The sequence below is a fragment of the Egretta garzetta genome, unplaced genomic scaffold (genome assembly GCF_000687185.1).
Source record: "Egretta garzetta isolate BGI_Z169 unplaced genomic scaffold, ASM68718v1 scaffold117, whole genome shotgun sequence".
Lineage (NCBI taxonomy): Eukaryota > Metazoa > Chordata > Aves > Pelecaniformes > Ardeidae > Egretta > Egretta garzetta.
Genome location: NW_009260479.1, coordinates 2,950,040 through 2,960,192, shown reverse-complemented (window position 1 = coordinate 2,960,192; position 10,153 = coordinate 2,950,040). Strand labels below are relative to the sequence as shown.

Here is a 10,153-nt window from a genome sequence, read left to right as displayed (position 1 = left end):
TATAATGGACACATGCTTAGCTATCTCTCCCCAGCCTCTACTGGCTGCACTGACTGGACATCCTTTGAGTGTAAGAAGAGCTTAAGCACCCTAAATTTGGGAATGAGAATCTGTGAGCAGGGTGCCACCCCAAGCTGCCCGAGGGCATCCTGTCTCAGCTCCCCTCCTCCTTAGGAGGCAGCATCCAAGCCTTACATTTAGTCAAATGCATCTTATTGCTAATGATGACAAATTGGGTTATTAACCTGCCTGTGTTATAGAGTACCAGAGTTCCCTGGCTTCTGTTCAGCCATCACATTTCAGGTAGCTACAACTGTCTGCCTCAAGAAACGCTCATTATTATTCACTTAACAGAACAATTATGTTTTAAAGGTCAAGGCATCTATCTACCCATCTCATCTGCCTCTCTCACTAACCTTATGCAGGGCATCATCAAAGGATTTTCAGTATCTGTATCAAATACAAGCAACTTAATAACCCCTTTAAAATATTTAAGATATAAAACAATACGCCTGCTAAAATAAAACAAATAAGGTCATCTCATAATTCAGCTTTCACTTTATAATGTACATCAAATAAAATGCAGGGTCCTAGTGTCAGGGTTGCATATATATGGCCCATTTGGGGGCTTCTAAGTCAAGCAGTGGTTACGCTCTGCTCCCCCAGCTACTCCAGCAGCCGTCATTACAGAAGCTGCTCCCCTGTCCCTGTAACCTGGATAACACAAGCTTTGATATATTACCCTCGTCCCATCGTGTGACCCAGAGCACTTGGCAGCAAGAGACAACGTTATTTGAGAGGGTCTGTGCTAATCATCTTAATTATCTGCATTTCCATATTCCAAGATCTGTAGCTACTTTCTGAGGAACTTCAAAAAGTTAGCAAACACCCAGTGCCTGGAGATACAAGAAGTGGGCTACTTGTCACTCAAGCAGTCACACTGCTCTTTTGCCTGCCAGGGAACGGCAATTAAGCTGACAAGAAAGCTTTGGCAGCCTGTGCGAAAGCTCGTCCATTTGTCCCTGCGCTTCAGGGTGACGTTTTCACTGCAGCTCGGTTTCCTATCTTGCCTTCAAAAATGATATTTCAAGGGTGTGAAAGAGCTGTTGGAGAAAGCCACAGAAAACAATACAGAGAGAGATTGGAGTTTATCACTTCTTGTAGGGGCTCCCCCACTTTGTCAGATGACTTGCTGTACTTTGCAATTACTGCAAAAAGAACAACAAACTATTTAAAGTCATTTCCTCCTCTTGCTCCTTTGCTCTTGCTACATTCTACTGACTTGTCAAAAAGTACGTTGTGTTTGGTCTGCTCAAAGCACGCTGTAAGTCATGAAGCAGCGTAATAAGCGATGAAAAATATGCTACCGGACCACCTCAGGTGCACTGTACTTCTGCTTGAGCTATGGATATTACCCAAGCTTTGGATTTTTTCACAGTGACAATCTTTGCGATATAAAACATTATGGGTTATTTCTTCTGCTTTGCTTTGCAGGTTAAAGAGGAGTTAAACAGGATACCTACAGTGTTATCCACAATTACTATTAAAACACAGGCTCCCAGTTTGGGTGCTTATGGCTTAAATGCATAAGAAGGGTTTTTGGATCTTTTGCAGTAAGCTATAGATATATTCTGGTGGTTTAACTACCACACACAAATACATACTGGCTTATAAGCTCCCTTAAGAACATAACATGTCCCAGGGATGTAGCCAGATGAGCTCAGTTTTTGGAAGAGCTCACCCCAGAATAACAGAAGAAAAAAGTTGTGTGTTGCCTCCAACATCTCCAGTCCAAATACTGAAGCACAGTGCTGATATGTGAGAAAATGCAGCATAATTTGCCCTTATACAGAATTGCACTGGCTAAATTGAAAATCACAAAAAGTAAATGAACGCGTGCAATGAAAATTAAATGAGATTTATATTGCAGTGTTCAGTATCTAAGGCACTTTTAATTACATATGTAAGGGAGTGTATTCATCTGATGTGTATTATAGCAAGCAACGTGGCCCCTTTAAAATGTGCTAAAAAATGAACATGCTGATTCTCAAGCTGGTGCAAAAACTGTCAGACTCCATTGATTTCAGCAAAGCTATGACAATTTTCAGCAGCCTACTATTTACCCAAGTTTTTCAGCCTCTTACTTTTCATAATAAAATAAAATCCCCTGGGTGAAATTTCAGCCCATCCCTGGTGGACCTGGAGAACGGTCCATTCCTTTCCTTTTTGCATCACCATTTATGCATTTCCACCTTCTTGTCTCCCTGCAGAGACTTTCTTTAAACTACATAAACCCAGTACTTCTGTGTTTTCCTCTTTTTTTAGGCCACTGATAATTTGTGTTGCTCTCCTCTGGAGTTTCTTCAATTAGCCCATGTCTTTCCCAAAGTGCAATGCCCAGAGCTGAAGCCAGTGCTCCAGCTGAGGCCTCCTTGATGCCAAGTGGAGTGGAAGAACATGCTTATTTCTACAGCCCAGTGGGGTGTTCAGCTTTTGTGCGGTGCTGGGATGTGGTTTCCTCCATCCTGTTTGTTGCCTGTTCTCTCTCCAGCTCTTTTTAGTAAATCTGCTGCCTTACCAGTCATCCTGCATTGTGCCTTTCGCCCGTGATTATTCCTGACAAGGTGAAGCAGTCACCTTTCTAAGATGATGTTCCTCTTACTATTTGAGGCAGACTCATCCAGTTGGCTGAAGTTACCCCTGACCTCCAGAAAAACACTGGTAACCTGTCCAAACATGGCACAGCCTGCAAATTTAGTAGGTGTATTCCTTACTCCATCATGGACAAGATCATTGACTGCCAGACGAAAGCCTGGAGAACTCTTGATATACCCCTTCGCTCTACGCCCTGATAAAAACCTGAGAGAAATCCCACCAAATTCGGTGACATTCCTGACATGTAAATGGGCAACATAAATACATGCTGCCATTGCTACGAAGAGCCCAGCGCTGGTAATACAGAGTGGAGAATCCCAGTATGCAGTGGGATCTCAGGAGGAGAGGTTCCCTTATTGGAGTCCTGGGCAATGACCAAGCAGCCTCCGTACAAAACACATTCATTTGGATGCAAGCAGGAGTTATCCATGCAGGGAAGGTACAGTGGTTTAAGCTAAGGTGTATTCAGAACCCGACAGGCACCCACTAGCTCCATGTGTAGCACTGATTCAGTGCCCTCTGTGCCTTTTAGGATTTTGCTTTGCTGGTTGCAAAATGTGCTAAAAAAAAAAAAAAAAAAAAAAAAGAGGAAAGAAGGAAAAGGAAAAGAAAAAGAAAAAGAAGAAGGAAAAGAAAAGAAAAGAAAAGAAAAGAAAAGAAAAGAAAAGAAAAGAAAAGAAAAGAAAAGAAAAGAAAAGAAAAGAAAAGAAAAGAAAAGAAAAGAAAAGAAAAGAAAAGAAAAGAAAAGAAAAGAAAAGAAAAGAAAAGAAAAGAAAAGAAAAGAAAAGAAAAGAAAAGAAAAGAAAAGAAAAGAAAAGAAAAGAAAAGAAAAGAAAAGAAAAGAAAAGAAAAGAAAAAGAAGAAAAAGAAGCCCTCCCTGGAGCAAAACACAAACCTCCAGATGGGAACTACCATGGAGCTGCTATGGGATACTGAAACAGTAACTCTGGGATACTTCCTCACACAGACTTCCTTAAGGATTTGCTTTTCAAAATGTGTGCCCATCATAATTTTATATTGCAACAGAAGAAAGTTCCCCCCATATGGTAAAGGCCGGTGAAATCAGAAAAGCAGACGCCCTGTTTTAGCCCCCAAAATGCTTTGCTTCGAGAAGTGAGCTAAGTAAGGGCTCATAAGATCTTAGAGACAGCTATCTGGAGAACACCTTGTCCGAGACCCATGTCCACTTTCAACCAGCTAGGAAATCCGGTGACATTTACCAGGGCCCCGCTGCTCAGCAGGATCATGAATATGATGAAAGTTTCAAACCAGTTGTGTTCGACAATTCTGTAGCAGGTTTTCCGCAGCCTCCACCAAATTTTGCCGGGAAATTTTGTGATGTCCACTGAACAGCATGGGAAGAATCGCACACAAACTGAAAAGGAGCAGAACGAAAACAAAGCCGTTGTTAAAAAAGGCCATTTAATTCTTAAGGCTGCAGTAAGGAGATTCTAAACAAGATTTCTTCTAGCAATCTTTTCTCCCTTGTTTTTCTCACCAATCTCTGCTGCTCTGCCTTTGGTTTCCCCCTCTCCCTCCTCTATTAAAAAACATTCAAAATCACTTAAAATGTCCCCAGTGATTTCTCCCAATGATTTGTATGATACAGAATATATTGGCCATAAGTCACCAGTGCCCTAGGTTGATCACATTGTGTTAGCAGGCAGCATCCCTGATCAGGACTAATTACTTTAGCAGGGTGTTACCAATAGTTTCCACACCTTTTTGTATGGAGGAAGGATATTTTCTTGGTATGACGATACCACTGGAATTACTGATTAAAAGTGGCAATCTAATGTAAGGGAGATGAGGGGAGGAGATGCTACAGTGCAAATGGGACCAACACGATGAAGAGCCTCAGACAGCAAAAGCAGGAGCAGATTTTGATCCCATGGACTTTCATGAGCTTAAACAAGGTATCAGAACAACTTTGGAAATATATTTAGGTGGTTAACTCCCCTTTGATGTCAGCAGAAATTTAGATATCCAGTCCACAGCAGGTTCCCCACTGATGCTTCACAGCATTTTCTGACCTTAGTGGCAAATACTGCTCGGTAGTTAAATGCTGTGGTCGTAATGGGGACCACACAAGGATTTCTGATAGGCAAAACCGTGGCCATTTTTAGTTTCCTTACCAACATTCATTTGTTACAGCAAAAGGATATTGGCATTGGCAATGGACAGATCCATCTCTCCCATTTTAAAAAAACACCATGTGCATTGCCTTGTGCTGAGTAAGAACTTAAACTTGTGTGAGAGGACATCCTGGTAGCCAGGACTTATCCTTTTCCAGGCTGGCCATTCAGCCTTATGTCAGGTAATTTGACTCAAATGTCACAACATTCGCTGATGAGAATGACCCTCAGAAACTACTTTATTTTCAAAAAGGAAGCATTTTACACTACATTTAATCCATGTGTTGCATAGAAAGAGACTTAGCTATGGACCTTTATCAACCCCATCGTGAGAAAAAAACCCCACAGGCCAACTGCTTCCGTAGCTGAAAGGTGGCCAAGGTCATTAACAAGTCTTGAAGCATACAACAACTGCCCAGAAGTGACAAGGGAGAACATCTCACTATGGCAAGGCAATGCAATGTTATTGCAAGTAGAAATAATATTTAGGCAAGGAAGCTGGGGAAGGAAAGAGGGTGAGTGCCAAGGTTACGAAGACAGCAGACGCTGCTAATTCAAGGTGGCATAACAGAGGCGCTTGAGCTGCGTGTGATACGTGAGGAGATCAAGTGCAACTCCTGGGATGCCGGGACTCCTAAGCAGCTGGAAGTGGGGCTCTGCTGGAAGCAGGCTCTGCCAGGAGGAAAAGAACTGCTAAGGCTGCTGTGGTCCTCCTGTAAGTTTTTATTAGCCCAGATCCCTGCTAGGGAGCAGCAGAACTGTAAAATATTTTATATACAAACTACTCCCAGATCTCCCCTTTTCCTCACATTTCTGAGATGTTTGGTAGGTGTAGGCTCTTGGATATGAGGTTTTGGTATGGGACTAAGAGGACAGTAAACCGTTTATGCGAAGGTAATGGGACAGTGAATGCAAGTAACCACCGGTTCTCTAAATGCCTCCGTCACACAGACCCACACCAGTTTCCAGTCTATCACTGTACTCTGGAATTCAAAGAAATTCTGGCCTCAGTTGAAACACACAAATTTAATAAAACTATTTGAGAAGAACATAATGCTAGGAGAAGATAGAAATGTAAGAACTAACTCTCTGCCTCTTTGTAGGTCAGGTACCACTCCAATAAAGGAAAGTTTTATGCTTCTAAGCACTTCAGTGTTGAACACTGAAGAATCATGTCAAGGGATAAAAGGATATTGTGTTAGTCACTACTTTTTGCTAAAACCAGTACAGTGGTCAGAGACAGTAACGCATGTGATTCGGGTATATTTTAGGAAGTATGTACATGGAACAGACTTCAGGCACCCAATACTGCGTGGTGCCAGGATCCCTGAGCTCCCACACTCATATGAGGTTCAATAAGGCCAAGTGCTGGGTCCTGGACTTGGGTCACAACAACCCCATGCAGCGCTACAGGCTCGGGGAAGAGTGGCTGGAAAGCTGCCTGGTGGAAAAAGACCTGGGGGTACTGGTTGACAGCCAGCTGAATATGAGCCAGCAGTGTGCCCAGGGGGCCAAGAAGGCCAATGGCATCCTGGCCTGTATCAGAAATAGTGTGACCAGCAGGAGTAGGGAAGTGATGATGCCCCTGTACTTGGTGCTGGTGAGGCCGCACCTCGAATACTGTGTTCAGTTTTGGGCCCCTCACTACAAGAAAGATGTTGCATTGCTGGAACATGTCCAGAGGAGAGCAACCAGGCTGGTGAGGGGTCTGGAACACAAGTCATACGAGGAGCGGCTGAGGGAACTGGGGTTATTTAGTCTGGAGAAGAGGAGGCTGAGGGGAGACCTGATCACCCTCTACAACTGCCTGACAGGAGGCTGTAGTGAGGTGGGGGTCAGCCTCTTCTCCCAGGTAACAGATGATAGGATGAGGGGAATGGTCTGAAGCTGCGCCAGGGCAGGTTTAGGCTAGACATTAGGAAAAACTTCTTCACTGAAAGGGTTGTCAGGCTCTGGAATGGGCTGCCCAGGGAGGTGGCCGAGTCCTCATCTCTGGAGGTATTTAAAAGAAGGATAGATGAGGTGCTTAGGGACATGGTTTAGTGGTGGGATGTCAGGGTTAGGTTAAAGGTTGGACTCGATGATCTTAAAGGTCTTTTCCAACCAAAGTGATTCTATGATTCTATGGCAGCTCTGCTTGGAGGTGCCCATGCAGTACATACCCACCGGCACGACACAACGGCGGGGGCTATCAGTTGCATCTCTTAGCAGTGCTGCCAGAAAACTCTTACACTGCTTCTCACCCCACAGCCTGTGTGGTCATTACCAGCTTTCAGGTGCCTGGGTCTGTGCTGTTACGCAGGTACCCTGGCCACCTCATTGTCAGCTCAGCTGTGGATCAGGAAGAGCAAAGACTTGGGCTCAGATCCCTCATTTGCCAACTGAACAGTCTACTGAGCAGGTTGTTCGCCAAGCAAGTGTGGATTTTTCATGCTAAGCAGAAATCTCCCTTTGTAGTGGAAGTAACCATTGCTTCTAGCAGAATAAACTTTCTGCGAGCCTACCTTGTACCCATAAACAGTTTCAATTTGGAAAAAAAAAGATCAGATTTTTTCTGACTTAAAACATTTGTCCAGAAACTTTCTGCTCTTTTCTCCCAAGTTATTCCTAGATGGATACTTGGCTTTTTAGTCTTTTAGACCATGCCTAGGTTGAGCTAGTACCGGGACTGACATGCTCTGTCATGCTCTTACAGAGTAGAAATCCTCTGTAAGTACCCTTGGAAAAGGTTAGGATCTTCCAGGGAGTGGTTTTCCCCAGTGTAAAACAGTTGGATGAATCATTCCCTGGAGGAGTCTGCCTCTGTCTGTCTACTACACAGGGAGCCTACAAGATTACCTAAGCCCAGGCACAGCTAAAATTAGGGGATTGCCTTCAAATTAAATACTAATGAGCAAGGCACCGTGAGTTCCAAAGTCACTTCATTTGTGATGGAAAATATGCACAAAATGGTAAAACCAGGCTATTGCTGATTCAGCCAGCTTCCATCTCATAATCTACAGGTACAGAGAGGTACTTTTAAAGACAGAAAGCCAGCTAGGACCACTAATTTTTTTTTTTTTTTTTTAATGCTCTTTGATGGCTTTCATGCAATTCTGATCTGAAAAAAAAGTCCTAGTTACTGACAGTAATACCTTGAAAAACCCAAAATAGCTTCTCAGATGAGTCAGCCCAAAATCACAGGGCTATTAAATCCTATGCTTTTGATTGGGCCCAATTCAGAAATGTTTAGACCAGATTCTGATACAATTACTGATGTCAAGTAGCACTTCCATGAAAAATCATGCTGGCTGTAATTCAGATGAAATGCTATTTTTAACTATTCATAAATCAAACAGAAATAAAGAAAACTGAAAGAAAGAAAACTGACCACAAGTAAGTCTTTTAATGAATTAGGAAAGTTCTATTTCCATTTCAAAGTTTCTGATTTCCCTCACTGACTGTTATTTCATGCCTGTGCTTTTCTGGACTCTCTCATAATGCTGATAGCCTACTGTTCTGGTGACCTTGACCCAAGCTTAAATGATGAATTAGAAGCTTCATATAACCCAACAAAAAAGTTTACCTGACCCTGGTCAGCATTCTAATAGGGTGGGGTTTTTTTTCCATTTCTGTGAAATCAAAATATCAAAAACATTCCAGTGTGTCTAAGGCACGACCTGGTGAGGGTTGAGCAATCTTAATTCCAGCTGGCTCCTACAACAAGGCAGGTGGTCAGCAGAGCCCAGCTTCAGGTTTTGAAAGCTACTTTATCCATATCAAGAAGACTATTAATTAACGCCTTTTAGCACAGCAAGAGTCAAGGCAGGAACCAGCCCTTTGGCATTTCTTATGACAGCATTGCTCATACTGCCTTGTCGAACAGGTTTGTGCTATCTCCCTGAAATCAATGCTAGTACGGAACAGGTTGTGCAGAAGAAGCTGACTACCTTGTGGTTTATTCAGGACTTAGTTTTGCCACCCTGATTCATGTCAGCCTACATCTCTTCTGAGAACAAACTGACTCGTTTCCACCATGGCCTTTAGGGTAGTAGGTTACTGCTCAACAGAAACACAGAAGAGCAGAAAATGTCCCCCCCAAAGGGCTGAGTTGTTTGCTGGTAAATCAGTGGTGCTGTATGGAGCTGCATTAGTGGCCAACTTGTCCAAACACAATGTCTGTTTTCAATCCGTATTTGAACAATACATACCATTTCTCTCAAAACAGAGACCTGTTTACTAAGAAACCTTTCTAAACGCATTGGTATACCATGATATTATTTACTTCTTGGGTTTTGTTTTTCATAACAAACAATTGTTCCCTTCAGTCACTGCGGTGTCTTATGGCACAATCACAAACTGCAGATTAAAACGTGTCCTAAACCATAGTCCCCGCTGCAGGTGTGACAGAGCAAGCTCTCACGTAAGCACCTGCCACAATGATAAACAAGTTACCAAAAAAAAAAAAAAAAAAAGCAGAAGGAATTTAATATACAATGCATTTTGTGTAAATATTCTTTTGGTTCCACATTCGCATTTTCTAGCCTGGTGCATTATAATTATGGAGCTGTTAGACCTGATTGCATTACCTTGGTGCATTGGGAAAAAAATGTCTTTGTAAGTGTGGGAGCTGTATTGTAAAAGCTTCCTCCTGCATGCATGACAGCCAAGCCTATTGATTTCAGGCTTATGAGTAAAGACTTTACAAACCCACTGTTTGTTTGCACCAATATATACATTTAAATTTACATAAAATTATTAGATACATTTTGGATGGATTGGGCTGCTGATTCCCTTCAATAAACCAGGAAGACCAACTAATTTTTTCTAGCCTGTGGTCCAGTAAGTTCAGTACCTTGTGTTCAAACTTCAGTAATTTTGTGGCTACTTTTACACGGGAGTTCCCAATTATGGGGACATTCATTTTTAGAAGAAAACAATATTTTGCTTAGCTTTGAATGCTGGTTACAACATAGTTTAGTTTGATGCAAAGAAAATGCAGCTTCCTCAGCATAAACTCCAGCAGGATGGTATTTATAACATGGTTTTAATATATATACGTCTGCCGAGCTGGGTTTCTGATGACCAGCCTGGCTGGCTGTGTATGCTCAAGCAAGAAAGCGAGCCTGGGTGTGAGGTCCCTTTGTAAGCCCCCAGCTGTCTCCCCGTGCACGGAGGGAACACAATCTCTGCAGACCCTCCTTATTTAACCCATTTCTCATCTTCTGGCCCTCCTAACCCACTGGCATGCATGGCTGAGTTTTTAGCTCTAGGGCTAATGCAGATTTGCTATCACTGTCTCCAGAATTTGGATACCTGAGGCACACATGGTGATTTGAGTCTTTTCTCATACTACAACCGGGTGCTGCCAAGAGAGCATCTGA

General features: G+C 42.7%; 1 protein-coding gene across 2 annotated transcripts in view; it reads right to left on the bottom strand.

The window, feature by feature from the left end:
* The window catches only part of LOC104130965 (sodium channel protein type 5 subunit alpha), a 174,217-nt gene that overhangs the window by 36,419 nt on the left and 127,645 nt on the right, over positions 1 to 10,153 (bottom strand). For both annotated transcript variants that reach the window (XM_009644073.2, XM_035899648.1), the window contains exon 19: positions 3,876 to 4,030. In XM_009644073.2, coding sequence (XP_009642368.1) covers positions 3,876 to 4,030 — 155 coding nt within the window. The remainder of the gene's footprint in view (positions 1 to 3,875; positions 4,031 to 10,153) is intronic.